Raw genomic sequence first — 26,934 nt, forward strand, 5'->3', positions numbered from 1 at the left:
ACACCTAGTTCTGTGTCCCAGGAGTGGTGCTATTGCCTTTAGAGTTATGGAGTAGTAAGTTGTTACAGAGTTAATACTTCATTTTTCACACTCCTACCTCTACTCCCCTACCCCCAAAGATTAGCATCTTTCATTTTTTGGCTGAGAAAACTAAGTTTGGAGAGTTGAAAGGACTTGTTCAAGATCATAAGCTAGACAAGGCAATGATGTGTGCTCCCTACCCCTTGAGGGAAGTGAATCCACCTTCTTCAATTCTACCATAGTTCTCAATTCCATGTGGACCGCCGGCAGGCTCTGAAGGTACAGGAGGCCACTTCCAATTCCTGTGACACATGCCCTCCAGCCTTTGCCCCTGCTGGGACACAGTGGATGGAAGCTGATCCCTATAAGACCCTCACCAATACACCTTGTTTCAACTACATTCTGGGGAAAACAACACTACATTTTTTCTTACTGGGGCAGAGAGAGAGAGGAGATTTGGATGATTAGGAATGTGTAGGTATGCCCTTTTCAAGATATTTGCACTAATGTAGGATTGTTGCTGGCTACCTGTGTTTCCTGGTGTTGAAGTACATGAATAGATGCCCTTACAAACACCGCACGGTAGGTCCCACTAACCATGCAGTATTCTCAGCTACTCAGCCCTCTCACTTCCCTGTGCAAGGTGAACCCTAGTAGTATGGAAGCTGAGAGAGAATTCAAGCTAATTTTGTTTGAGTTTGCTATCCTTTGCAGTACTTTCTGAAATCTCTGTATTTGGAGGGATTGCATTTTTCCAGCTCCCCGCTGTACCTTAATGAGTGCAACTGGGCAGAATAAAAAGAACTAACAGTGTATTCATTCATATAATACTTAATAGTATCAACACTCAGCATTTATGGGCACACCAAGAAAATACTTTCTGGAAATGAGGGGGAAATACAGTGTTCTAAAAACAACTAGAGAGCTGGGGACATTATGTGAGGGCTCAATGCTCAATTTCCTCATTATGTAAGACTTTGGAGCATAACACCCACCTCCATGGGCATGCAACGCCTACTGTTGCTGGCCTGAGTTCTAAGTTGTAGCAGTAGTGGTAAATGGATCCAGATATGGGCACAAGGCCCAGAGACAATAGTTCCACTAATGCTACTTGTCACAGTGTAATACCAATGGGAAAATCATTACATTAATATATCACAGAGGAGGAGAAGGGGAGGGATAGATGTGATTATAGAATTAACAATGGCTGAGCTAGGAGCTATACTTCCACTGTCTGTCACCCTCACAACAATCTTGCGAAATCAGTATTGCATTTGCAGATGGAAAATCCAATAAGGCTCTTACAGGTGATCAAGAAATACAGTAATGTCTCGAGTACAAAATCAATGTCCCCAAATCAGTAGCCTTCATATATACCAATAAGAGTCAAGCTGAGAATCAAATCAAAGATGCAAGGCCCTTCCTGGTAGCTTCAAAGAAAATGAAATACCTGGGAATATATCTTAACAAAGGATGTGAAGGATCTCTATAAAGAGAACTATGAAACTCTGAGAAAAGAAATAGCAGAAGCCATTAACAAATGGAAGAACATACCATGCTCATACTTGGGAAGAGTCAACATGGTTAAAATGTCCGTATTACCAAAGCAATCTACAGATTTAATGCAATCCCCATCAAAGCACCAATGTCATACTTTGAAGAATTTGAAAAGATAGTACCTCATTCCCTATGGAACCAGAATAAACCCTGGATAGCCAATGCAATTTTAAGAAATAAAACAAATCTGGAGGCATCACATTATCAGACTTCAGGTTATATACTACAAGCCTACAGTGATCAAAACAGTATGGTACTGGCACAAAAATAGAGATACAGATCCGTGGAATAGTATAAAGACCCTAGAGATGAACCCAGTCACAGATCTCCATCTGATCTTTGATAAGCCAAACAAAAGCATATGCTGGGGAAAAGAATCCTTATTTAATAAATAGTGCTGGGAGAACTGGTTAACCACATGTAGAAGACTAAAATTGGACCCACACCACTCACCACTGACAAAAATGAACTCTCACTGAATAAAAGATTTAAATTTAAGACAAAAAACAATAAAGATTCTAGAATAAAGTATGGGAAAAACTCTTGACAAAATTAACCTGGGAAAAGATTTTATGAAGAAGACCCCTTCTTTGTTTTTAGTCAACAAAGCTGAATCTATAAGCACAAGCTCTTAAGGCATTAGCTTTAAGCATTAGAGGGTAGCGCCTGTGGCTCAGTGAGTAGGATGCTGGCCCCATATACCAAAAGGTTCAAACCTGGCCCTGGCCAAACTGCAACAAAAAAATAGCCGGGTGTTGTGGCAGGCACCTATAGTCCCAGGTACTTGGGAGGCTGAGGCAAGAGAATCGCCTAAGCCCAAAAAGCTGAAGGTTGCTGTGAGCTGTGACGCTACAGCACTCTACTGAGGGCAACAAAGTGAGACTCTCTCTAAAAACAAAACACAACAAAAAAAACCTAAGCATTAGAACTCTGCTTACAATTTACGTTCTCTGGGCCTCCCCACTTCTGGTAGGAGAATAGAAAAAAGTATCACACTATGAGTAGTAAATTGGTTAGTGGAATATGAATATTCCATGTATAATGTTCAGAGGTACCTTTTAAAATCCCTTCTCCATACCAAATAGTCTCCTTTCTTCCTTCATTTTATTTATTTATTTATTTGAGACAGAGTGTCACTCTACTGCACAGGCTAGAGTGCCATGGAGTCAGCCTAGTTCCCTGAAACATCAAACTCCTGGGTTCATGGAAACCTCCTGCTTCAGTCTCCCGAGTGGCTGAGACTATATGCGCCCACCACAACGCCCAGCTATTTTTCTATTTTTAGTAGAGATGGGGTCCAAGCTCTTCTTCGGGCTGGTCTTCAACTCCTGAGCTCCTGGGATCCTCCCTCCCTGGCCTCTCAGAGTGCAGGGATCTACAGGTGTCAGTCACTGCACTAGTCTCATTTCCTCTACTTAAAAAAAAAAAAACACAATTGACAGGCTTACTAGGACTTCAACGTAACTAGGTTTGAAGATGAAATCAACATGAAGGTGTTTTGCCTTCAGCCAAATCTTAACGTATTTCCATTACCTGCATGTTCTCATAGAGCCTTCCCTGTTGGATTCATTTTTCTCCTTAATTTTTCACAATTATGATTTGAGATACCCCGTTACCAAGTTTTGTCGCTTCACATGAGGTCTCTCTGATCTTGCAGGGTAGAGTGGATGAGAAGATTTGAACTTTGGGGCAGAAAAAACTCCTAGCCTTGTCATGTCACAGCTTGTCAAACTCTAAACAAATTATATAACCAACCTAAGCCTCAGTTAATGTTAGTTTTAGGACATAAGAGGAAGTTCAGAAGGTGCTTGAGAATTTATTAGAAAGTAAGGACTGTTTTAATTCAACTTCATCCTTATAAAATATATCTGGAATATATCTGGTGACTGAGTCTCACAGTAGTGACTATGACATACTAGTATTTCTTTTCAAAGATGTTTATAGAAGTGCCAAAAGAATCTCTGGATGGCTCTAAGGATTTGACTTTTGATGACCCCCAAAGCTATTAAGGATCAGGACAGTAACTCGTGAACTTTGAGTTTTTAAACATTTGACACTGTACAGCTAAGAAGAGTAAGCAAATGGACAGTAAGGATTACCAACCTTGAGTGAATGTTTTCTTTTCCTTTTTGAAGTCCTACAAAGTCCCAACCCTTGTACTGTCTACACCTAGAGATCTCATTAGTATAGGAACACTATGTCGCATTTAGGTTTTCTTAATATATAATTCTTATTAATAAAGGGAGCATGTCGCAGGAATTAGAAATGGCCTTCTGTACCTTCAGAGCCTGCCGGCAGTCCACGTGCAATTGAGGACTATGGTAGAATGAAGAGGGTGGATTCACTGCCCTTAAAGGGCAGGGGGCACACATCGTTGCTTTGTCTAGCTTATTATCTTGGACAAGTCCTTTCAATTCAGCCAAAGAATGAAAGATACTAATCTTGGGGTGGGGCGGGGGTAAGGGTGGGAGCGTGAAAAATGAGGTCTTACAGACTTGCTAAATCATGAACTCTGAGGTAGGGCCCAGCAATCTGTCTTACAGTCTCCCTAGACAGACTCTGAGGCTTGCTCAAGTTTGAGAATCCCTGCACTGTACACATTACCTTATTTAATACTCATAACTTCTCTGGAAATCAGAAGAATAAAGAAAGGCTCACAGTAAACTCATGCCAGTGTCACACCATTAGCAAATATTGAGAGGAAGGACTTCACTCACATTTGTCTGGCTCCAAAAGCCGTTTTCATAATATCATGTAGACTTAAGGGAGGATGGAAAGAGATACTTTTATATCATGTAAAGAAAAATAGGAGGTATTTGTCAAGTAGATAATATGGGGGGGGGATTAAGTATATATTACTTATTATATTATATACTTTGATATATGCTTATGTCAATTATATATGGCTTTGATACACAATATTTTATTGTTTTAAAAAGTCATTAAAATGCAATACTATATTTTTGTTAAAAAAACAACTGCTGCTTCTAGAAAAAAATTGTCTTATGCAATTGATAAGGAATTATGGGAGGATAAATATGTTCAAAATGATCTTAGCAGTTCTAAAGTAGTAGGTATGTTTTTTGTTTGTTTGCTTTTGTTTTTTTTGTAGAGACAGAGTCTCACTGTACCACCCTCGGGTAGAGTGCCATGGCGTCACACGGCTCACAGCAACCTCCAGCTCCTGGGCTTATGCGATTCTCTTGCCTCAGCCTCCAGAGCAGCTGGGACTACAGGCGCCCACCACAACGCCCAGCTATTTTTTTTGTTGTTGCAGTTCGGCCGGGGCTGGGTTTGAACCCACCACCCTCGGGGTATGGGGCCGGCGCCCTACTCACTGAGCCACAGGCGCCGCCCCTGTTTGTTTGTTTTTAAGGCTAGTCAAGTGATGCAGTGGGAGGGGAGAAGGGTAACTATATTAACCCTCCCTGCTGGAATTAAATCCAAGTTAAATTCAGCTCCCTGTGAGTTTATGAATCATAATTGTATTTATATTTAATTAAATATTCATCTATACTGTAATCCAATTTTTCTTTCTTTTTGTCTGAAGAATGTTGTCCTACAGATGAGGAATTAATTGCTAATTAATGGTAGTGTCTCCTAATCATTTCCTTTTTAGAGGTGGGGGGCAAAAATATTGGGGCACAAATTTTCCAATGAGGGAGATGATCTTAAATACTATAGTCGAACCAATGGCTAGAAACATCACAAATGATTCTACAATCATTTTTTAATAACTTCAGCATAATTTAATTATGTGAATACCCTATAACTTGTCTAAGGTTTCTCTACCAGGAGCCAGGATAGACTATAAACACAGGGGTAGACTATAAACCTTCCCCTGTGATTCTACACCAATTACAGACAGGGGAAGAACCTAGAATCAGTCCCCAACCTTTTGGGCACCAGGAACCTGTTTCGAGGAAGACAATTTTTCCACTGACGGTGTAGGGGAAGGAGGGTGGAAGGCACAGCTCAGGCGACAACAAAAGTGAAGGGGGAGCAACTGGTAGCTGTACATAAAGATGAGACTGCTTTGCTTTGGCTCTTGATGCTCAGCTCCTGCTGTGTGGCCTGGTTCTGATGTTCCATAGAAAACAAATTTTCCAGGAACCAGCAGGTGGTGGTCGTAGGGGGGAAGGGTAGGGGCTCTGGTGTGGGGAGAGGTAGAGGTCTTTGTCTCTGGCTCCTAACAGGGAACCACAGGCCTAGAGCCCTTTACCAAAGAGGTAAAACAAGCCACATAGGTCCACTTCACTAACACAGTATTTTGCAAATTATATTCAAGGCCTGGCGCTGTGGTTCATGCCTGTAATCCTAGCACTCTGGAAGCCAAGGAAGGTGGATTTCTTGAGCTCAGGAGTTTGAGACCAGCCTGAGCAAGAGTGAGACCCTCTTTCTACTAAAAATAGAAAAACTAGCCACCTGTTATGGGGGGTGACCAGTAGTCCCAGCTGCTTGGGAGACTGAAGTAAGAGGATCACTTGAGCCCGGGAGTTTGCTGTGAGCTCTGATGACACCACAGTAGTCAACCCCAGGGTGATGGAGTAAGACTCTATCTCAAAAAAAAAAAAAGAAAGAGAAGAAAATTATGTTCAAATTTTTATGACGTGTATTTAATATAATCTGGCAATAAAAAATATTATTTTAAAACTCAGTTAAATGGATAGGAACCCACAGAAATATCTGTTTTGTGGAATGTCTCCTTCAACCAGAATTTATCTCTACCACATTAACAAAACAAGTGCCAGTGTGGATTATCCTCTGGCCACAAAAAAAAAAAAAAAAGAAAAAAAAAAAATCATGTGATCTTAGATCTGAAAGTTCTTGTGACATTCATTGAGACACGATTCTACCAGACCATTAATGTATATCATTCCCCGCCATCGGTACAATCAGCATGACTGAACGCATCCTTTGTGGTACTAGAAACTGAATTCTAAATGTGGGCTGATGTACAGAGCGTACAATGCATACTTTGAGAAGGATTGGGACCGATCCAGCCACGCCCAGGGTAAAGGCCCTGGTAACCTTTCTGAGGAGAGCACATACCTTCCAAATAGCTCAGTGTTTATATTTGTTGAGAGCTACGCCTGGGGACATGTTTTAAGTTTCCTTCTATTATCTTTTCTTAACCTTTTATATTCTTATGGTCTTGTTTTTTCCTATACCAGCAACTAAGGAGAACTCTAGATCAAATTAAGTCAGAAGAAGTCTAGTGCATGAAGCGTGAGAATCCCAGGAAGGGTTGGAACAGCAGGGTTGAGTGAGTGCCAGGTGTGGGGGAGACTCAAACCAGGTGCAAGTGAGGCAGAGACTAACTGCAGGTGTCAAGTGAGGCAGAGACTAACTGGAGGTGTCAAGGAAGGCGGAGACTAACTGGAGGTGTCAAGTGAGGCAGAGACTAACTGCAGGTGTCAAGTGAGGCAGAGACTAACTGGAGGTGTCAAGGAAGGCGGAGACTAACTGGAGGTGTCAAGTGAGGCAGAGACTAACTGCAGGTGTCAAGTGAGGCAGAGACTAACTGCAGGTGTCAAGTGAGGCAGAGACTAACTGGAGGTGTCAAGGAAGGCGGAGACTAACTGGAGGTGTCAAGTGAGGCAGAGACTAACTGCAGGTGTCAAGTGAGGCAGAGACTAACTGGAGGTGTCTACACATGCTGCCTGCCTCGGCTTTCTCTGGGCATCAGAATCTGACTGCAGGATGGCCCCAGTTGGCTCCCTAGGAGCCGGATTTTCTTTTTTTTTTTTTTTGTAGAGACGGAGTCTCACTTTATGGCCCTCCGTAGAGTACCGTGGCCTCACACAGCTCACAGAAACCTCCAGCTCCTGGGCTTAAGCGATTCTCTTGCCTCAGCCTCCCGAGCAGCTGGGACTACAGGCGCCCGCCACAACGCCCGGCTATTTTTTGGTTGCAGTTTGGCTGGGGCTGGGTTTGAACCCACCACCCTCGGTATATGGGGCCGGCGCCCTACTGACTGAGCCACAGGCGCCGCCCAGGAGCCAGATTTTCTAAGGAAGGACTCAGTCCAATTAACATTTTATCTGGAACTCTAGAGCTTGCTAATTCTACCAGGTTTCTCTCTCTCTTACTTACTAACATCATTTGTTGGCCTGGCTATTGCGGAGTTGTATCTCCAGGTAATAGTTACTACTATTTCTCTAGTCCTTACTATCAAAAATTATTTCCCCTCCAGGTAGGATAAGGGAAGGATATTTTTATATTTTATATCTTCCCATCTTCTTCTAATTACTTAGCACATTCATGCCCCTTCCCTGACTCAGTCTGTAACCACCTAGCATTCTGCATAGCCTCAAATAAGGTGCGCGCACTGTAATAAATTATAGTAATGAGGATACAAAGACAGATGTTATGTTTCTTACTCTTAAGGAGCTCAAATACTGAGGAGGTTGGGTAGAGGAGATAGTCACTTAACAGGTAATTGCAATTCAATGCTGGCAGCAGGAGAACCCAGAGTTGAAGTACCAACTGTTGGGGTGGGGGTGGGGTGTCAGAGACAGCATCTGGAGGAGGTGACATCCAAGGTGAAGGAAGAAGAGGAGTTAGATAGAGACCAGAACAAGGGCATCCTTTACAAGAGGATATAAAAAGCCATTCAAAACAATCGATGAAAATTGTGGAAGTGTGTAGGGCCAAGCAGTTGTTGGAACATAAAATATGAGGCATTAATTTAAAAAAAAAATGAGGGTAGTGAGATGGGTGGGTGTCAGGTCATGGAGGTCATGCCATATTAAAAGTCTAAACCTGACCTTTATTTTTTTTTCTTTTTTGAGACAGACTGTCATTCTGTTGCCCTGGGTGGAGTACCATTGCATCTTCAGAGCTCACAGCAACCTTAATCTACTGGGCTCGGGCAATCCTCTTACCTCAGTCTCCTGAGTAGCTAGGACTACAGGTGCCCACCACAACATCTACCTAGTTTTTCTATTTTTAGAATATAGTTTTTCTATGTTAGGGTCTTTCTCAGGCTTATCTCAAACTCTTGAGCTGAAACAATCAGCCTCCCAGAGTGCTAGGATTATAGGAGTGAGTCACTGTGCCCAGCCAAAACTGACCCTTTAGATCAGCGGTTCTCAACCTGTGGGTCACGACACCTTTGTAACAATGAAAATATATCACGGCATTAGGAAGGTTGAGAATCACTGCTTTAGATGATGAAAAGGCATTGTAAAAGCAGGCATTTTTCCAGCCTGCCTGAGAGTTCTGCACAGGCACCACAGCTGGATACTGGGGAGCAAAGGTCCCTGATAACTTTGTCTCACAACATTCCTTGCACCTAGATTTTAAAATGTTTCAAAATTATAAAAGGGTGAGTTTTTAAATTAAAAATGGCTTCCTAAATGTCTGCATATAACCTTTCTAAATAAAGAACATATTTTGCAGTATTTTGTTTCTCATTCATAGACAATATGGCACCTAAAATAAGAATCATTTTTCTATTTTGGAGTATTTTTGTGTTGAACTTGAAATCCACATAAAATGTTTATACACAATGTTTAACCAGTTTTATTGTCTTGGAATGTAATAAGATATCTCTGGAAGGATATATAAAGAAGCATTGACATTGGTAGCTGGTGGGATGCAAATTCTAAAAAATTTGGAACTTGTGAATATAATTCCTATGTTTTTAAGAAAGTTAACTTAAAAAATGTTTTGGGGCCTCAGTGCCTGTGACTCAAGTGGCTAAGGTGCCAGCCACATACACCTGACCTGGCAGGTTTGAATCCAGTCCGGGCCCACCAAACAACAATGACAGCTGCAACCAAAAAATAGCCGGGCGTTGTGGTGGGCGCCTATAGTCCCAGCTGGTTGGGAGGCGGAGGCAGGAGAATTGCTTGAGCCCAGGTGTTGGAGGTTGCTTTCAGTTGTGATTTCACGGCACTCTACCCAGGGCAACAGCTTGAGGTTCTGTCTCAAAAAAAAAAAAATGTTTTTGGCTGTGCCTGGGGTCTCACACCTATAAACCTAACACTTTGGGAGGCTGAGGCAGGAGGATCACTTGAGGTCAAGAGTTCAAAACCAGCCTATGCAAAAATGAGACCTTGCCTCTACAAAAAAAAAAAAAAAATTAGCTGGGTGTGATGCACACCTATAGTCTCAGCTACTCGGGAGGCTGAGCCAGGATTACTTGAGTCCAGAGTTTGAGATCAGAATGAGCTGTGATGATGCCATTGTACTCTGGACACCACTGCCTGGGAGGCAGAGCAAGACCCTATCTAAAACAAAACAAACAAACAAAAATTCAGGAAAAATAGATTCAGGTGGGGGGTAAATTAGCCCAAAATAGTCTCACTAAAACTTATTACTCAACCATTCTAATCCCCAAACTTAAATTCTGTGAAATCACATCTATCTGCTTATATCTGTACCCTCATGACACAGGAGAGATATTGGTAGACTAAAGGGCTACATAAATATTTGTTGATTGCTGAAAATATAAAAATCAAAATAGCTGATGATTTTTTAAAGACTTCTTTTCTATCCTATGTGAAGGCGAAGTCCTAAGATCCTGGCCAGGCATGCTGGTTCACGCCTGTAATCTTAGCACTCTAGAAGGCCAAGGCAGGTGGACAGCTTGAGCTCATTGGTTTGACATCAGCCTGAGCAAAAAGCGAGACACTGTCTCTACTAAAAATAGAAAAACTGAGGCAACAGGATCACTTGAGCCTGAGTTGGAGGTTGCTGTGAGCTATGACACCATGGCACCTTACCCAGAGCAACAGCTTGAGACTCTGTCTAAAACAAAAAAAAAGAGTGTTAAGACCCTTCCTTTTCATTTGTCACCATAACAGTGATTGGGTTCAGAGTCCCTGAGAACATTTAATGGAAGGACACTTCCCATTTCCACTGGCTCAGAGAAGGTTGAGCAATGGAATGAGCACATGAGGGGTGATTGTGTTCCCTCCCAGAAAGGATTCCTCTGGTGCCTCTAATAACACAGAGGCCCTGGCCATCCTCACATGCTTGCTATCTTCCGACTCTCTCTTTCTCTCTGTTTCCATATTCCTCCATTGCCAGCTCAAAGCAATCAAGTGAAACCCCCTTCCACAGCCTCCTCATTTTTTCCAACCATCCTTTTCCTTTCTCCTTCCTGGCATTCTGCAGGGAATTTGCTTTTGATACACAGGAAAGAAGAAATGATCATGCCTTCTTTTCCTGGTGCTAGAAAAACAGCTCAGACTTCAGGCCACACAAATCCAGGATCAGATTTTAGCTTTGCCCGGGGCAAGCTGTGTGAACAACACAAACACATGACTTCAGTTTCTCTAAGTCTCATTTTCTTCATCTGTACTTCAGGATAACAATGTTGCTTTCTTTTTTTTTTTTTAAATGTTTTTATGTTTTTTTTTTTTTTTGTGGTTTTTGGCCGAGGCTGGGTTTGAACCCACCACCTCCAGCATATGGGACCGGCGCCCCATCCCTTTGAGCCACAGGCGCCGCCCCAATGTTGCTTTCTTATAATTAAGCCATAACATACCTCACAAAAACTATACCACCAGAAACAAGAGTGCAGGGCGGCGCCTGTGGCTCAGTGAGTGGGGCGCCGGCCCCATATGCCGAGGGTGGCGGATTCAAACCCAGCCCCGGCCAAACTGCAACAAAAAAAAAAAAAAAAAAAAATAGCCGGGCGTTGTGGCGGGCGCCTGTAGTCCCAGCTGCTCGGGAGGCTGAGGCAAGAGATTCACGTAAGCCCAAGAGTGAGAGGTTGCTGTGAGCCGTGTGACGCCACGGCACTCTACCCGAGGGCGGTACAGTGAGACTCTTGTCTCTACAAAAAAAAAAAAAAAAAAAAAAGAAACAAGAGTGCAGGCCACATCTAGTATATTTACATATTTACAATAGGTATCTGCAAATGAAAGGTTTTGAAATGAAATGTTAATTCACTACATCCTGAGAAATGCTGGTTCACGCCCCACCCCTAAAATTTTGCGCACCTGACAATTGAGCCTTCTCCTGGGATAGCCCACGTCTCCTTCTGTTCCCAGCCACCTTTCCCATTCTCTTTCTGAACTGTAAGTGAACTTCTGTAACCACCACTTTAGTTTGGCTGCTAGGAATGCTGAATTGCTGGAGAACTAGTTATGTCCTATCGCTTTGAGTCTGCTTTCAGAAACAAAGGTAGCTTCAAACAGCCCTCAAATATGTGCCAACAATAATAACATGTACATAAGAGGCAGAAATTATTTCAAGAATGGCAGGCATTAGGGTCACCCTCACACCTACAATTGTGCTGGCGTAATATTGGAAAGAAGACTATAGGGCCATCACCCAGCAGAGGTACTGCAGGTCACTGGCCACTTGTGAGAACCAGAATTTTGAAAAGAAACCTAGTCCTGAAGCCAAGAGAGCGTACGATGCTCTTTTCTGCCTTCAGCTGCCTGACATACCTTGGACCCCTTTCCATATTACCAAAAACAACTGAAAAGACTTAAAATCAAGAGGTTGCAAACTGGAATTTCTAATAAAAATCTGCAGCTTAAAACTGAGAATTCTCTTTGGATCTATCCAGCTAGAATTTCTCTCTGTATGATTCAATTCATTGTTGCCTATTCCTCTAGGCTCAAGTACAGAATCAGGCTAGATGTGTTGCACTAAGATAAGCTGAGACTTGGCTACAGATCTTAGGCCAGAGTCATTTAAGCTGGAGTGATGATTTGTAAGTGAAGGAGCTAAGGAAATTTTTCCCCCAAATATGACTCCTTGGTATAAAGAATATTTTTAATTAAAGGCTATTCTTGATCAGGAAGCATTGAAATAGGCCTTATCTCTATCTACATAAAATCTGAGTATCTTGATTGGGAATCAAAAGGAGCTGATGACTTCCTTATTACAGCTAACAGACCTGGCCCCCAGGTCATTTGAAGCCTGATTCCTGTCTCAGGTTAATCTACAAATTAATCTGTTTCCCTCCATCTACACCACTGCCCCCAGCACCACTAGCTGCTCCTATACATTCCACATTCTCTCCCTCCCTTCCAAAAGGCATCTATAATGGTCTCTGACTACTGTTGAGACTTTGGGTAATCATTCTAGTGGTTCCCCCCATGTGTGGGGTATTTGGAAATAAACCTTTCTCTTATTAATCTGCCATAATTATAAGTTGATCTTTCAGTGAACCAACCAAGGGGAAAGGGCAGGTTTCACGGTGATCCCCACATAAGGGCCCAAAGAGGCTTCTAAGACTCTAAAAGCAGCACCCTCACACAGCGCCCTGACCTTCCAGCAACCGCCTGCATCAATGAAGCAGTGCAGAATAGCGTAACATCCCTCTAAAAGAAACACCATCTATTTCAATTCATAAATTCTAGAATAGTTATTTAAAAAATAAGCGTTATTATGTTGATAGCTGTGCTTATCAACAACTTTGAAGCATATTCATTGGAAAAGCTGAGCTGAAAGTCAGCAACCGTGGGACACACAATCAAGAACAGTTTGGCCAAATGACCATAGTCCCTCATTTCTTAGATCAGCATCTCACATATTTACAAGATAACAAAGCCAGCACGAAACTGTCGCTAAAAATTTTCCCTAAGTATTTAATTTTTTCAAATGAGTCAGTTCTCTGGCGAGAAGGAGAATGTTAGAAAACCAAGAAGAATTGGGAATGGAAATTGGTACCCACCTGGAATCCTACTGAGTGTCACCCAGAAATGCTCGTCAGGACTGTAGGTATCTTTGGACCATTCTAGTAGATCAATGGCCCTTTTGTCATGAAATACAAAGTTGACAAACTCTCTGGTAAGGGCCACATAGGCCGTGCCAAAGTAAATGGTCAGCTGATGTGGAGGTGGGGTTTTCAAAACTTTAGTATTTTTCACATAAGAATGATCTTTGCTTCTATGCTCTTGGTGGACATACTTAGTCCGTCCAATGGCGTGATCAGGGGGCAGCACCCCTGGGGTAATGTTTTTCTCTTTAAATCCTTTCAGATACTGAACTATTTCCCTGTTGGTTTTCAGGGGAAAATCTTGCCCACAGGTGTTGAGGACATACTTCCAGGGAACCTCTGTGGTGAGAAGGTCTTGCAGGCAGTTCAGATCAGCCTGGAGCCTGGAAATTCCCGCATAAACCACAGACTCTTTCTTTGAAGCAATAAAAGCATTTTGGAAACAACTCAGTAACTGCTGCACAGATTCCTTAAACTCAGCTGGGGCTTTATCGTCCACATGAACACAGTAGATATTTTGGGGCATATAGATAGCCCTAAAGAGCCTTTCAAAAGTATCAAAGTCCTTGTGGATGACCATGACATAAGCCAAAGGAAATGCAATTTCTTCTTCCGACAGGGGACTTGTGATGTAGTGACTCTGGATCAGGTAGCTCTTGCAGGGGACACTTCCCAAAGGTGATGGTAATGTATTTTCCCAAGAAAAGGGTGACTCATCTCCTAAAGCGTAGTTACAGGCATCTGCTCTAAAATATCTTTCACTGGAACTGTTCAGCTTCTCGTAATGTTTTGGCAGGCTCAACTGGCTACTGTAAAATATCACAAAAATAACCACACTGACCACAGTGAAAGCAAAGAAGTAATACCTCCAAAAGTCCATTATTTTCACTTCCCTAGGGAAGAAATCTCTTCTCTTTAGGGGCTGTGAAATAATCAGTCCCTGAAACTATAAGCCTGAGAAGTTGAATCGACTTCTCTGGCTAGTCTTGAATTTTGGCAGCTTCTCTTGAAGTCTGGCTCACCCTCCCTGAGTCCTTTAATCCTCATGTATTCTCGACTCCGGTGTCCTGTCCATCCTCTTTGGGGTTGCCTGGAGATATGACACTTTCCTGCGGCACTCCGGTCTGTGGTTCCTCTCTGCTTGAATCCTTGCTCCTCCCAGAGGCTTGGCCTGGCCCAGCCCAGCCCAGCCCAACCTCAGGGAAGCCTCCTCATTTACGTACAAAATCCAACTGGTGGATTTCAGCAAATTACATCCAGGAATGGAGTGACAAGGTCTTTTTCATTGGAGCCCATTTTCTTTTGCTCCCCCCACCCCCTTTCCATCCAATCTATTCCAATCTGATTTCTCTTCTCACGCTTTCTCCTTGCCTTCTAGAATAAGTGGTTCTATTTTTTCTGGCTGGCTCCACAACCTGCTAGCAGTCCTTGGAAGCCCCAGCACTTAGGATGTTTGCTCCTTGAATTTATTTCTCTTCCACCCCTTTTCCTTTCAGTGTTACCTCTGTCTCTGGGCATTTACAGACACAAATAATAATGCTCTTGTAACACGTCTAAGTAGAATATAATTAGCGGCAAAAAAAGTCTTTGATGAGGTTCCCTAGATTAAATTAGATTCTGATGGTGTAACGTAATATAGAGGTATGTGCGTTACATACATAACTATAGGAAGAAGGAACCAAGAATTGCACCCTTGGGGGTACGAGATAAGGGAAGAATCTAGGAGCGACTTTTCACACTAAAGAATCACTGTTGACATCACATAATGAAGTAAATATACCTTAGTTTGCATAAGCAAAAGTTGGCTCCCATGAGTCTCTTTAAAAGCCTCACATCTTTAGATTTGAGGTCATTTCATGGAAATCAAAGGATTCTCATTCCTCTCATCCAATCCCCTCTCCCACCTCCTTACTCTGAAGAAAGAACAAAAGCTTCAGGGTTGCTGCCACATTCCTGGAAGCATCAGTCAGTGTGATTCAGGGGAATTAGGAGGAGCAGGTCTGGCCACATTACGGAAGGGTTCTAGCAGCTCACCACACCTCAAGCGAGCAGGCACAGCAAATGTGGGGTGCTGCTCTAGAGGGCCCTGAGGGTTGATGCAGGTGGTCGGGACACCTTTGGGGAAAAGGTAACTGGTCCAACTAAAAGACTGACTGGGCCAGGCACCCGAAGAGGTATGGGTCCTGCCTCGTTCCTGGACTCATCCAGCTAACCTACCTGTCCGGGCATGTGGCAATGGGAACAGCTGCTCCTATTAGGAAATCATTCTCTGCATAACACAGCAATCTCCCCGCCCCCTCCCTCTGCCACACCACCCCTTGACCTCCTCACAGTTCATGGTATGAATGAATGACATGAATGGCAACAGAGGTGTGGGTGTGACAGATAATTGATTGGCAGGGTTGCCGAAGACTGGGAGGGATCTTTGGGATCGCCTAACACAACTCTTTATTTTATAGATGTGGGGACAGACCAGTAAAAATGTTCTCTCCAGAGTTATTTAGCCAGATAAAAACCAGAGCCTTAATTCTATAGCTCCCTAGTTCAGATACCGAAGCCATTCTACTTGGCTAAATCCTAGCTGGTCACAGAGATCAGGGTAAAGTCACTTCACCCGACGAAGCACCATGTTCTCCCACCGTGAAGGGGTCAATTACAGTGGCTTCTATTTCCTATGGTTGCTAAGAAGATTAAATGAGAGAACTCTCATCCAGTGTTTAGCAGGAATCTAGGTACCTGTGTGATTATTAGTATTGTTGTTTCTCATTTGAAAAATATCTAACACTCCTGACCCCGCTAATGAACTGCTATTTTTTATTTGTGTTCTGAGTAATGGACAAGAAAAACATTTACCTTAGGCCTTTCAAATGGGTTGGTTTATTCCCAGAGGTTAAATATTAAATTCTGCTCTTTGTCTCTCCCATAGTTATTTCCCCTTTTCCTCAGAAAACAACACACACATGTACCACACACATGCAATGTGGCTATAGGAAGGTCGAATAGACCATTTTGATTCCCCCACGTCCCTTCATTCATATGTCGTACTAGAACCACACCCTATTCTGCAAAATATATTCTCAGCAGAACTTGCGGAGGACAGGAAGGGGAAAGTCAGAGGCAGAAAGGGAAGCAAAGGGCTTTCGCTGCAGGTTCAGTCTGATGTTTTCCCTTCTCTTTTCCTTGAGCCCTGATCCTCCATTAGGGAGCTGTGGTAGATGACAGTGAAAAGCGAACTGAAGAAACCTTTCCTTGCGATTTAATCCACGCAGATTGCAAAGGTGGGGTGACAACGTAAGTTATAGTTCAAAACAGCGCTATGAAAATACATAAATAAAACACCCCTCCCCCAATCATGTATCTAGTTTGTCCCAGCTTGTTTACAACTATTTGGATGAACAGGTGGGGCCTTCTGACTGGCTGGCCCGAGCAGTAGGTTTGTTTTGCCTGGTATCCAGGGTGACTGAACAGGCATTTTCTTCCAGAAAATAATTGGGCAGGCTAACCTCCAACTGAGAGGAGGTTATTTCTGCTCCTATTCATTCTAGTTGGCTTAACATATTGAACACTGTCAAGTGGACATTCCATATCACTCCGGGCCTTTCTCTGCCCCGGGATGACCTTTAGGGTCACAAACAAGGAGACAGCACGGATGCTATAGCTAACAACACACAATCAGCTGAGGGAGCTCAGAAAATTTCACCCCAAAATATGATTCCTTGGTATAAGGAATATTTTGAATTAAAGGAGTATTTTGAATATTTCCCTCTATCTGAATAAACCAGACAAACTATTGGAAGAACAATTAACTTCCCTTCCCCTCTTGGTTACCTGTCAATATATTTCAGGAAAGAAAATCAAGAATGCAACCAGACCTGGCCCAAATCATTTTAAACATAATACCTGCTTCTCAGGTTAATTTATAAGTCAATCTATTTCCCTCACAGAACTGTTTATTCTCCCAAGTATTCATTCATCCTTCCTAGAAACCATTTATTGTCCCTATGCAGAATTACCTCTAATTCTCATCGCCCTCTCCCTGCTAAAAGGCAGATGTAAAAGTATCTGGATTCTGTTGGGATATTGGATAATCGCTCCGTGATCCTGTCTGTCTATGCGGTAAGTAAATTTTGTCCTCTTATTAATCTGCTATATTGTGAGTTGATCTCTCTGTGAACTTTCCCAGGAAAGAGAAAGTTTACCCTCCCTCCACACAGCTAAGCTCAAACATTAAAACAAAGAGCTGGAGGTGAGCGTGGTGGCTCACGCCTATAATCCTAGCACTCTCTGGGAAGCTGAGGCAGGTGGGTTGCCTGGACTCACAGGTTTGAGACCAGCCTAAGCAAGAGTGAGACCTCATCTCTAAAAGTAGCTGGGCGTTGTGGCAGGCGCCTATAGTCCCAGCTACTCCGGAGGCTGAGGCAAGAGGATTGCATGAGCCAAAGAGTTTGAGGTTGCTGTGAGCTATGTCGCCACCAAGTGACAAAGTGAGACTGTCTCCAAAAAAAAAAAAAGGAGGGGGGGCTCAGCTATCTGGGGGCCTCTGAGCAGGTGATGGGGTCTCTTTTCCCTTAGACTAGGTTCTCATTAACCTTACAGGAGCTTTGCTTCCACCCCAGCTGGGTAAACAAAGGCAGAGAGAAATGCAGGTCAGCAGAGGGTCATAACTGGAATCTGAGTCTGACCTGCTCTCAGAGTCTTGCAGTCCTCCACCTCCCTTGGCATAACTATCAGCCACTGAATCCAGACCATGCTTTGTGATGAGTTCTCCCCAAAGGCTTTCAAATGGGCTGATTTACCCCAAGAGGTTCAATTCCATTTTGTTCCTTCTCCAGTGCTACTTCCCCTTCATCTCATGGCACCCTGCTCTGTGTCTAAGCCTTTGCAACCTCAAACTCTTTGGCCACAAGTGAGACACAGAAAATAAACAAGAAACAATCTCCAAGCAACCAAAACAATGATCATACATCATGGGCTGGATTCATGTGCTCAAATGCATACAGGCAGGCAAGGTATGGCGGAGAAATTCACAGATGGTATCTAACACTTGGCCAAGGTGAGGTGGACCTTGAGGAGGGTGGGGCCCTGGGAATCTCCCCAACCCCCAGGGTAAGTGGCTTGCCTTCCACCTCGGCAATCAGTGCCCACCCCATCACAGCCTAGTTGCTGCCAGCTCTTCTGATGTTTTAGGAGAAGTGAGAAATCTGAATTTTATCTGAAAAATCCCCAAACTTTTAAAATGTTATCAACTAACAAAATTGTAAATAATATGTACACAAACATGCAGACTCCTAAGGAGTACGCTTGGCCAACAGGGAAACAGTCTTATCATCTATGCTTTAAGCATCAGAGTTCATGCACTTTGCATTCCTCTTGAGTCTTAGCCCATTAGCTCTTAGTTTAGACATAATTATAACGAATGTTCTTAGAGCTAAGCAGATGCAAAACTACAAATTAGAGGGATGTAGAACTGGCAGATTTGGCCTTAGAATGAAATAAGTTCAAATCCAAAAGCAGAGCTGTGTGAGATCATTTGGTCTGAGAAAAACTAGCATTTATACAGCTCAATGCCCATCTTATTACTTTATGAGATCAATATCTCTAGCATTTACAAAGATCAAATAAGTTAATATCTGTGAAAGAACTTGTAAACTGAAGATCAATGCAAACATTGGGCCAATGTGTACTTTCTTTGAAAACAAGCAGAGTATACATATTTAGTGAAATAGAAATATAAATGTACTAGTAGGTAACTTATACAGATATTCTATTTCATATTTTTGTTTCTGGTCCCTATCTTAAACATTGTTATTGTTGTTAAAGTCTAAGCCTTATTAATTTTGTGATGGCAAAAAGTGGAAGCCTAATGAACACATGTATATGTGAAAATAAAAAAAAATAATAAAAATAAAATAAAATATTCTATTTTAAAAGGCATTCTGAAATATGTTTGTTAAAAATAGTTGGATTTTTTTGGTGGAGCCCACAGCTTAGTGGGTAGAGCGCCAGCCACATACTCTGAGGCTGGCAGGTTTGAACCTGACCTGGGCCAGCTAAAACAACAATGACGACTGCAACAACAACAACAACAACAACAAAAAAAATAGCCAGGCACCATGGCGGGTTCCTGTAGTCCCAGCTACTTGGGAGGCTGAGGCAGGAGAATCGCTTAAGCCCAAGAGTTTGAGGTTGCTGTGAGCTGTGACACCTCAGCACTCTACCAAGGGTGACGAAGTGAGACTCTATCTCAAAAAAAAAAAAAGAAAAATAGTGGGATTTTGTTCATTGAGGGATTTTTTTAACAGCTCAGAATACAGATAATGCTTGGGATAAAGCGTTCGTAAGACTAGAGGTTAATATTCCTACGATGAGGAGACATCCTAAAAATTAAGAAAAGTTAAACAACCAAGGAGAAAAGTAGAGCATATGACAATCACAAAGCAGAAAAAGCACACAGTGTCCTTTTCTCTCCGGGATCTGTAGGTGACACGCTGCTGCTGCTATTTCAGGTGCTCTACTGAGCTGCCCGCTCTGTGTCTCGCCTGACCAACACAACTGGACCTAATTTCCTCCAGGTCACAGCTCTCCTAAAGAGTGGTGATCTTGGTAGGAATAAACTGGACACAGATAAGAGAAGAGTCACAAGGGCATCTGCCAGTGTAAACAAGTTTCCTATGACACCGACACCTGGTCACAGGTTGAACACAAAGGCTTTTGGTCGCCCACCAGAGTAAAGAAGTATCCAATGAAAGGCACGCAGTAAACACCACAACCACCTCCCCTGGAGCCACATCAGAGCAGGACCAGAGTTTATAGCCAGAGATCGATCTCAAGCCCAGATTAGAAAGAAAAAATACAGCAGTCATTTTGTTATCCATCAATTAGGCAAAAATTCAAAGAATAGTCGCAAGTGGTGGAAAAAGTATGGGGTAACAGGCACTTCCGTACCCACTGATGGGAGTTTGAGTTGCTAGAACTATTAGAAGGAAGTTGTTGAAAAAACATTTTTAAATGTGTATGTACATACATTTGTTAAAAAATACGTCTTAGAATGTTCTTAAAGCTACGCAGCTGTGAAGTCACACCTCAGAAGAGGGGCACAGAACTGGCAGGTCTGGGTCTCTATTGCACGCGGGTCAGACAAGAGCCCAGTTCTGACCACCCTCCACATGCTTCTGAGCTTGCTTCTTGCAATATTTTCTTCTTTTCTGAGCATAATGATTTCCCTGAATCTCAGTTCTTTTTCTCTGTTTTTCTCTCTTTGTCTCTCTGGCTCTGTCTCCCCAGATCTCTTTCTGTCTCTGTTCCGTTCTCTTGCTCTCTGATCTTGGAGTCCCTAAGCCTTTCCAATCCCTCTCTTAAATCCCTCCGCTCCCTCAGCCTCCTAAAATAGGTTTTATTATTATTATTATTAAATCATAGCTGTGTACATTAATGCGATCATGGGGCACCGTACACTGGTTTTATAGACCATTTGACATATTTTCATCACAGTGGTCAACATAGCCTTCCTGGCATTTTCTTAGTTATTGTGTTAAGACATTTATATTCTACATTTAGTAAGTATCACATGTACCCTTGTAAAGATGCACCGTAGGTGTGGTCCCACCAATCACCCTCCCTCCGCCCATCCTCCCCACTCTAAAATAGGGTTCTTTTGTGTGTATTTCTTTGTTTTTTGAAGCTAACTATTTTGCGCACAAAAAGGCAGGCTTCAATTATCTAGAAAATCCAAAATAAGACAAAACGGTGTCCTTGAAAATGCTAAGCAAATATGTTTACTACATGATTCTACCTCAGATGTTATCACTTTCTCTGGAAAAGGTCTGGTAGTAAGTATTACAGGCTCCTAGGCCATCCATTTAGTCTCTGTCACAACAATACATCCCTGCCATTTATTGTAGCATGAAAGTGGCTGTCACAACACATGTGGCTGTATCCTAATAAAACTTTAGGGATGCTGAAACCTGAATTTCATATCATTCTTCACATCATGAAGTCATCTTCTTTTGATATATTTTTTTCAACTATTTGAAAATGTAAAACCATTCTTAGCTTGAGGGCAATACAGAAATAGGCCCGATTTAGCCTAGGGCTGTAGTTTGCTAATCTCTTTTCTAGATCATATTCATGCTCCTCCAGGCCTAAACTCTGCAATTTTGGGATCTTTGCAATCACCTATAATTTCTGTGGTTTTACAGTTGAGAAGATGTGAAAGAAGGAAAAATAATAATGTCGATCACTCTTATGCCCACACGAATGCCCTTTACAGACACCATCTAGGTCACAGTGCAAAGTTCTGGATTTATGAAGAGTGTGGACAATTAATTCACACTCTTAGCCTCCGTTTTCTTTTCTGTAAAAGGAAGATAACAGAAACTACCTCACAAGGGATGGTGGGTGTGAAACCGCACTCATAGACGTTATCCTGGTGCCCGCTGAATCTGGTTCCTGATGGAGGTGCCAAGGGACCCAGAAGTGGCCATGTCTCTGGGCCAGTCCTAGACATGCTGGGGCAGAGTCAGACGCTGCTTCAGAGCCACTCTGTATGCCACAGGTTTTTTTCTGCTTCTATAAAATGGAGATATTAAGAGCACTGACCTCATAGGGTTTGTGAAAGATTTAAATAGGCTAATACACAGAAAGGGCTTAGACCCACGCCTGGTATGCAATAAGCTCTTGACACATTTCACTCAACACACCTCTGTTGCCAAAACAGGCTCATATAAGACCCATGCACCCTGACCACCTTCCTATGTAGATGTGGTAAAAGCACAACAGCTGTATGTCTTTTAGAGTCATTCTGCCACCTAGAAGATCCCTAATATGCAGGTGGGGGCCCTCCAGGCCACCATTATCACAGGCAGGTCCAGCTTTTTCCCTCTCTCCCCACCCCCAGTGAGGGAACTGCCCTTCATTTCCAACTGCAGCCTCCTGAGCCTGTTCTTTGAAACAGTCTCAGACTTGATGACTTCTTCAGACAGTGGCCTGCTGGTGCACCCAGCGAAAAGCTAGCCATGGAGACCAGCACACAACATGGTGGTTAAGATCCCTGCTTTAGAGTTGAAGAGAAGGTTTAAATCTTTCTCTGCTGTTTACTGTGCGGCCTGGAGACAGCTTCCTGGTATCACTACGACATCGCTTCCCAAATTTTAAAAAAGAGGAGTAGGCTGGGTGCAGTGGCTCACGCCTGGAATCCAAGCATTCTGCAGGCTGAGGTGGTTTGATCACCCGAGCTCAGGAGTTACAGACCAGTCTGCGAAAGAGTGAAACCCTGTCTCTAAAGATAGCCAGGCATTGTGCTGGGGCCTGTAGTACCAGCTACTTGGGGGCCTGAGGCAAGAAGATCATGTAAGCCCAACAGTTTGAGGTTGCTGTGAACTATGACACCATCACACTCTACAAAGGGTGACAAAGTCAGATTCTGTCTCAAAAAAATTTTTAAAAGTAAAAAAAATAAATAAACAAATAAAAATAAAAAAATTTTTTAAAGTAGAAAGTCTACCCAAGTGGTGGGAATTAAATCTAAGAAGCCTTCTCCAGCCTTGTTCTGTTATCCTCACCTGCCCTACCCTATCCCTAAGATCACACTGCTTTTCTTGATTTCCCCAACAACCGCATTGGAGGAGCAAATTTCTTTTTCTTATGGGGTTAATTCTCCAGCTATTAACTCTAATTGCCCTAGCAAAAATAAAAACAACAAAAAACAAGCCCCAAAAATAATAATAATAAATAAATAAATAAACCCAAACAGAAACTTTTATCTTTGGCTATATTCTGTTAAATTTCAGTGAGACCCCATCTCTTTGTGCAACTTTTGTGTGATTCCAAATATCTCCCTCATCTGAGAAAAAGATCGCAATTTCCAAAAGACAGTATTTTACAATCCAGCTGCTGCCAGGGATCTCTATATCTTGAAGCTCTCAAACTGTTTATCTTTTGAACACTTTCAAATAAATAGTTTTAAAGAAACAAAACAGTCTTAAAATAGAGATAGGCAGCAGTTTCCTCCAACTGCTAATTTTAATAGTGCTATTAAATTCTTGACTGGTTTTCAGTTTATTCCATCCACTTTTATACTTTTTTCCCACAGAGACTGTCATTTGCTTGAGTTTTAACAGTTTGTCAGGGCCGAATGCTTGGATAAATTCCAAAAAGCAGACGTTTCTTCGTTTTCCTAGAAATTAAAGCTGGAACAAATTTGCCTCCAAGACATGTCCTGTTCGTACAACTAATTGAAGACAATGTTTGCATTTGATTCTCCCACTGGGGAAGGTGGTTTCAAATCAAATTTTATATTTATCCATCTATCCTTTTAGATGGCATACTTAAATTCTATACTTTATCCTCAAAAACAGTGGGAAAATTGTTATGAGTAGGCATAGTCCCAGTCTGCTTTGGTTTGGGGCCCTCATGCCTGACATTGTAGTTTTGATCAGTACCCTTCAATGTATTGTAACTTACATAACTGAATGATTTCAATGTTCATTTTTGCCAAGTTGCTGATCAGTGCTGTCCTACAGAACATAAATATTTATGGTACTAATGCTCTATCCTGGTGTGCCTTGGGTGTAGGAAAGTGAGCAGAAATGGGGTGGGTGACCAATGTCAAAGTTTGCCAGGAGGGATGTCCCAGAACACAAGATTTCCAGTGTTGAAACTGGTTAAGTCCTGGGCAAACCAGGGGGAACTGATCACCCTAAATACCATAAGTCCCACCCACTCCTGGATTGAGAATCACTACTGAAGGTATTGCTAATTATTTGAGACTACTTAGTAATTGACCATTGTGAAAGAAAAAGAAATGTTCAAATCATTGGTGGGGGGTGCAGGCAGGGGAAGCACACACATCGTCCGTCACTAAGTCTACAGTGCAGAAAATCTCTCCGTGATCCTTCCTCACATTTCCATGAATCACTGAGGCATGGGGACAAAGTGATTAACATTCATGGGATGACTTTACAGTGGACCCAAAAGAATGCATTTAAATCATACTAACTACACAGATGTTCTTCAGTGGAAACAAGAAAGTTTTGGTAACAACCTAGATAATAATGGGGGACCCTAAAGAGATAAAAATTCTTGCTATGAGGTTACTAGTATCTAAAATCCCCTCCTTCCATACCATGTGTGATTTGAGAGATCTGTCTGTATGAGATAGGGTTAATAGAAAAATATAGACTCTTATGAATGGAATGTTTATTTTAGGCCAGAAGCAGTGGCTCACATCTATAATCCCAAAACTTTGGGAGGCCCAGGAGGGTGGATTGCCTGAGCTCAGGAGTTCAAGACCAGCCTGAACAAGAGTTAGACCCCATCTCTACTAAAAATGGAACAACTATCTGGGTGTTGTGGCAGGTGCCTGTTGTCCCAGCTATTAGGGAGGCTGAGGAAAGAAGATCTCTTGAGCCCAAGAGTTTGAGGTTGCTGTGAGCTATAACTCCATGGTACTCTATCCTGGGTCAACAGAGTAAAACTCTGTCTCAAAAAAAAAAAAAAGTTTATTTTAAAAAATAGGCAGTGAAGCTAGAAAATGTAAGCTCACTTTATAGAGCAGGATGATCAGCCAGACATTTGATCTCTCTGCTTAACAATTTCCAAATTTGTACAAGGTTAGGATTGGAACTAGAAGTTCTCTAAGGCTCCTCTTTGGCTCTAAATGCCATGCTAGACTCAGCATAGAATAAGGAGAATACTATTTTTTCCTGGAAAACTATATTTAGGAATCTTGGTTTGGATTGAGTACTTGACACAGAAAGTCCAGAAGGTGGTAGGATAATAAGAAACAGATAGTCAAGAAGGGTCTGGAAGTCAGAAGGAGGCCAGCTAACTCAGACAGACCAAAATCCTGGGGGAGGAGAAAACAGACAGGGATGTGTCTGACCTCTCCAGGAAACGACCCACCATCTAGCAAGGCCTTCAGGGTGTTGGGGAGGGCCGTTTCCATCTGGATACAAGAAAGGATTTGGAGTCCAGGCAGGAGGACCTTTTTTTTTTTTATCTAGAGCCCCCAAAGAACTTGTAGAAGGTACTCAGACTTGGGCCAAGGACAGAATTAGAGATTTTCAATGGAGGGGGATTTATATGAGGATTGGTGCTAAGGAGGAAAGGGCTAAAGAAGATATGGAACGGGAAATGTCTGGAAGAGAGGACTGATGGAGCACAAACCTAAATGCTTTGGATGACCTGAGTATCTTGAGAAGACTTAGGAAATGTGGCCATTTTATCCTCCACTATTTCCACAATTAAGTTCTGATCTTTTAAATCTGGCTAAAGAGAAAGATCAGGGGGAATAAATATCATGGAGGTATAGAACTCAAGGGCAAGGGCTTTGAAAGCACATCCTCCACCCATCCACTCTCTGGAAATGTGGCATTAAAGGGGACATGAGGCATCGTTTTGTCCAAGAGCATCTTGGAGAAGAATGCCACGAACAGTGAGGTCAGAGGGCCAGAGAAAGTCAGGTCCTTAAGTAGATCCGGCCTGGAGAAACCACACCGAGAAATGGTTAGTGAGGAAAGCAATTAGCATACTTTGCTTGGGATATAGCCTTCTAAGGGGGTAGGGAGTAAAGGGAGTCCCCAAAATTCTTAGCAGGGTCATTTCCTTTACCAAAGGATGGATTATTCCTTCAAAGAGGCAGCCCTGTAAATATCCAGTTCTGGTCTTTGAATCAGGAGCCTCTGGTGTCTGGCTGTTCTTTTTTACTTTTTTGGTGCAGAATAAGGCATCAATTTGCTAAGCACATGGTGGTGGGCAGGTTTTGGGGAGGAAAATGGTCTGGCTCGAGCAGGTGCTGCCCCCAGGCTGGGCTCAGCACTGAGAAACACTCTGAAAATGAGTAAGATGCTTTGGAAACCCTGAGTGGGACGAATGGTTCCGCTGCTGTTGCCCAAGGGCCAAAAGGTATTTAAGAAATGTCCAGGAAAGATTGGACATGGCTGAAAGATGCTGTCTGAGGTTCACACCAGGTGGTGACAAGCAGCTGACCAGGCAGCAGTGCTGAGGGGCACCAGCAAATTTTTTTCACTTGACTCAATTTTGTTGTTGTTTGGGGGGTAGGGGGGAGCATTGATATCACCACATTGATCCATTTGATTCAATTTAATAAACATTTATTATCAGCCCACTGTGCTGGGCTGCAAAAATACAAAAGACCCCAAAGAGACTGTGGTCTAATCTGGGTAATATGCTACTCATCACATTTATAATTTAACACAAAGGTGCAAAGAGTGTCATAAAGGAGTTATAACAGAGGTATAAATTTGAAGGGGAAAAGATAGAGAAAAGCTCCTAAAGGACAAAGCACTGAATGCAGACCTAGTAAGTTGATTATCACAAGGGAGAGATGGAGGCGAATGGCTCAAGAAGAGAAGTGACACGAAGAAAAAGGCCACAAGAATCCAAGGCATGGGGTCGGGCACAGTGGCTCATGTCTGTAATCCTAGCACTCTGGGAGGCTGAGGCAGGTGGACTGCCTGAGCTCACGGGTTCAAGACCAGCCTGAGCGAGAGCAAGACCCTGTCTCTAAAAATAGCCAGGCATTGTGGCGGGCACCTGTAGTCCCAACTACTAGAGAGTCTGAGGCAAGAGAATTTCTTGAGCCCAGGAGTTTGAGGTTGCTGTGAGCTATGATACCACAGCACTCTACCGAGGGCCACAAAGTGAGA

At 42.7% G+C, this 26,934-nt stretch overlaps 1 protein-coding gene across 4 annotated transcripts in view; it reads right to left on the minus strand.

Annotated features, from left to right (window-relative positions):
• Positions 1 to 26,934, minus strand: part of GCNT2 (glucosaminyl (N-acetyl) transferase 2 (I blood group)) — an 83,979-nt gene that overhangs the window by 23,617 nt on the left and 33,428 nt on the right. The window contains exon 1 of one of the 4 annotated variants that reach the window (XM_053601569.1): positions 13,223 to 14,400. The exons of 2 other annotated variants lie outside the window; for them this stretch is intronic. In XM_053601569.1, coding sequence (XP_053457544.1) covers positions 13,223 to 14,147 — 925 coding nt within the window. In that variant the 5' untranslated portion in view covers positions 14,148 to 14,400. Of the gene's footprint in view, positions 1 to 13,222; positions 14,401 to 26,934 lie in introns of those variants that run through there. One more of the 4 variants, XM_053601571.1, reaches the window with a different exon arrangement.

The sequence above is a fragment of the Nycticebus coucang genome, chromosome 9 (assembly GCF_027406575.1).
Source record: "Nycticebus coucang isolate mNycCou1 chromosome 9, mNycCou1.pri, whole genome shotgun sequence".
Classification (NCBI taxonomy): domain Eukaryota; kingdom Metazoa; phylum Chordata; class Mammalia; order Primates; family Lorisidae; genus Nycticebus; species Nycticebus coucang.